This window comes from Cebus imitator, unplaced genomic scaffold (assembly GCF_001604975.1).
Source record: "Cebus imitator isolate Cc_AM_T3 unplaced genomic scaffold, Cebus_imitator-1.0 Scaffold23, whole genome shotgun sequence".
Classification (NCBI taxonomy): Eukaryota; Metazoa; Chordata; class Mammalia; order Primates; family Cebidae; genus Cebus; species Cebus imitator.
In genome coordinates, this window is record NW_016107338.1 from 551,657 (window position 1) to 554,285 (window position 2,629).

At 43.7% G+C, this 2,629-nt stretch overlaps 1 protein-coding gene across 1 annotated transcript in view; it reads right to left on the reverse strand.

Annotated features, from left to right (window-relative positions):
* The window catches only part of CCT7 (chaperonin containing TCP1 subunit 7), a 19,930-nt gene that overhangs the window by 6,552 nt on the left and 10,749 nt on the right, over nt 1-2,629 (reverse strand). Inside the window, exons 5-7 of the mRNA XM_017521922.1 lie at nt 2,458-2,629; nt 1,163-1,327; nt 1-93 (exon numbers count right to left, since the gene is read on the reverse strand). Of these exons, the coding sequence (XP_017377411.1) occupies nt 1-93; nt 1,163-1,327; nt 2,458-2,629 (430 nt within the window). The remainder of the gene's footprint in view (nt 94-1,162; nt 1,328-2,457) is intronic.

A 2,629-nucleotide genomic window follows, 5' to 3' on the forward strand; every position in this document is an offset into this window, starting at 1 on the left:
TTTGGACAAGACAACTTTGGCTCCAGAATGATAGATCTTCTCTAACTTGTCATAGAGAATGTTCCACTCAGCATCAACAATCGCCTGATAATCCTGGAGACCCAGAAAAGGATGAGAATGCTTTGGGGTGAAAGTTGACATATATGGTAGGGTAAAATACATCCACTTGCCCCCCGCAAATAAAACATCCTGATTTATCTGGGAATTAACAGGGATAAACAGAATAGCCACTCCTCAGTCCAAGCAAACAAGGACCCTGTAAGATGGACTTAGGAATCACCTGAAACCCCCTAATACGAAAGCAGAAAGTAACCCCAAGGCTGAGAACCAGAGCTGGTGCTGTCAAGATGTGAGAAACAGTTTAACCTGGCTGAGCTCTAGCCTCTTCTGAGGTGCTGCACTCATGGAATTCCCAACAGTTAGGAGCCCTTTGGCTGGGCACAGTGACTCATGCCTGCCATCACAGAACTTTGGGAGGCCAAGATGGGGGGATCACCTGAGGTCAGTAGTTCAAGACCAGCCTGGACAAGATGATGAAACCCCAACTCTACTAAAAATACAAAAAAAAAAAAAATTAGCTGGCCATGGTGGCACATGCCTGTAATCCCAGCTACCCAGAAGGCTGAGGCAGGAGAATTGCTTGAACCTAGGACGAGGAGGAAGTAGTGAGCTGAGATCACACCACTGCACTCCAGCCTGGGCAACAAAGACAGACTCCATCTCGAAGGAAATAAAAAAGATTCCTTCCCCAAGAATCACTCAAAGGTGGGTGACATGGCTACCTCCAGAAGTAGCCTGGGTAATAGCAACAATGAGAGCACACCTGTCTCTGCAGCATGAGGTCTAGTCTAGAAGAGGAGGAACTCACACCTGTGCCAACAAGAGGAACCAAAATACAGGCAGGTTATGTAGCTAGAGAGGCCCTGCCAACCCCCTCCTCAGGGCCAGAGCATATTTCAACAGGTCTTTCCTATCAAAATTTCCTCAGGTCAAGCTCACTCAGGGAGAACACAGAATATGGAAAGAAGCAGGCCTAATATTTAGACATCAATATTGAGGGAGGCAGGAAGAGAAAGAGACCCATACCAGCCATGAAGACCCAGGGCTCCAGCTCAGAAAGCTGCCCATTTCCATGCCCCCACCAACTGGTGGGCCCACCTACCTCAACTGTGTGGACTCTTATCTCAGCATTATCTTTCTCAGCTTTCAACTCAAGCTCAACATTCAAAAGGGCAATCTTCGGATTGTGGTACTTTTTGGGTTGCATTTCAAACCCAGCATAAGAGAAAGTCTTCTTGAATGCAACACCAGCTACCAGCTGAGAATCCTGTTTTTAGAAAAACAAACAATTTAACAGTTTGGTATTAACATGAAATAAAATCAAGCTAGTTGTTTGCTGGATAGTGCTTATCCATTCTTGTGAACCCGAGTTAATCATGTCTTTATTCATTGTTGTAACAAAGCCTTTCTGTTATCATAAAATCTGAGAGAAATCAATTAAAAAAAAAAACATATTATTTCAGGTATCCCTTTAATATAAGGAAAATCATCTGGTTAGCAGAGGCAAAACATGATAAAGGCTTACTGGGCTTCCTCCAAGACTGGCCTCTGCAGCACTAGCCAATGGATAATGCTATACATGTTTACATAAACATGCCAGAAGAGGAGCCAGGTAGGTGTTTACAAATAAGGTAGAAGCAGTGCAATGCTACCCCCTCTCTTCTATGCCCCAACTCCCAAATCTCAAGTCTCCTCCTGCACACCTCCATGTATGTATTTAACGAACGTAGGACAATCTGGGGAAAACACAAGTGTGGGTTAGAGTCCCTGGCTTTCTTGCCAGATGAGATTATTAGTTCTGATTTCTAGTTTAGTGGATGCCAATCTAATCTCAAGCATTTATGGAAGCCGGAAGGCCCAAGAGAAAATGAAAAATTGCTACTAAAGCAGTTTACACACAAAGATACACACAAACTAGCAGTGGCTGCATATGGGGCAGGGGTAGTTCATGAAACACTTTTAACTTTAGGCCCCTTCACAGTTTGAAATATGTATATCTATTCAAGATGAAGGAAAGAAGGGAGAGCTTAACAATATCACTTAGGAGAAAACAGTGAACTGAAAAATCCCTCACAGTTGTATTAATTGGGAGGTCATTGATAATTTATTTGAGCTAGTCCTACTACCTCCCCACCATCCACTGACAAAAAGAACCTGAGATTATGAAAATCATCAATCCCATTTTCTATTCTTCTAACAAATAATATCCACACAGGTTACCAAGTTTATTTATAGTCACAGCCTGTAGTAGCAGTATGGGAAGTACAATGTAAGTCTGACCTCTTGCCTAACATGAATTTGCTTTACTCCTGTAATGAGTACCCTTCTGCCATATGAAGCTGTCTGAAGGGTCAATATGAAAGCAAGAGCTGTCTAGGAAGGCCACGGCAGGCTTACCTCAAGGGCTCCACCCTGTACCTTCTTGATTCCAATCATTTTAAGCTGCAGCAAATCATCAAGCATCATCACTGCATCCACCACCATCTTAGCAAAGAAAGCTTTCTGCTGGGAGATCAGCTTGGAGCTCAGAGCAGTCATGGCACACTTCTCCAGCAGCTTCCTCTGCTCC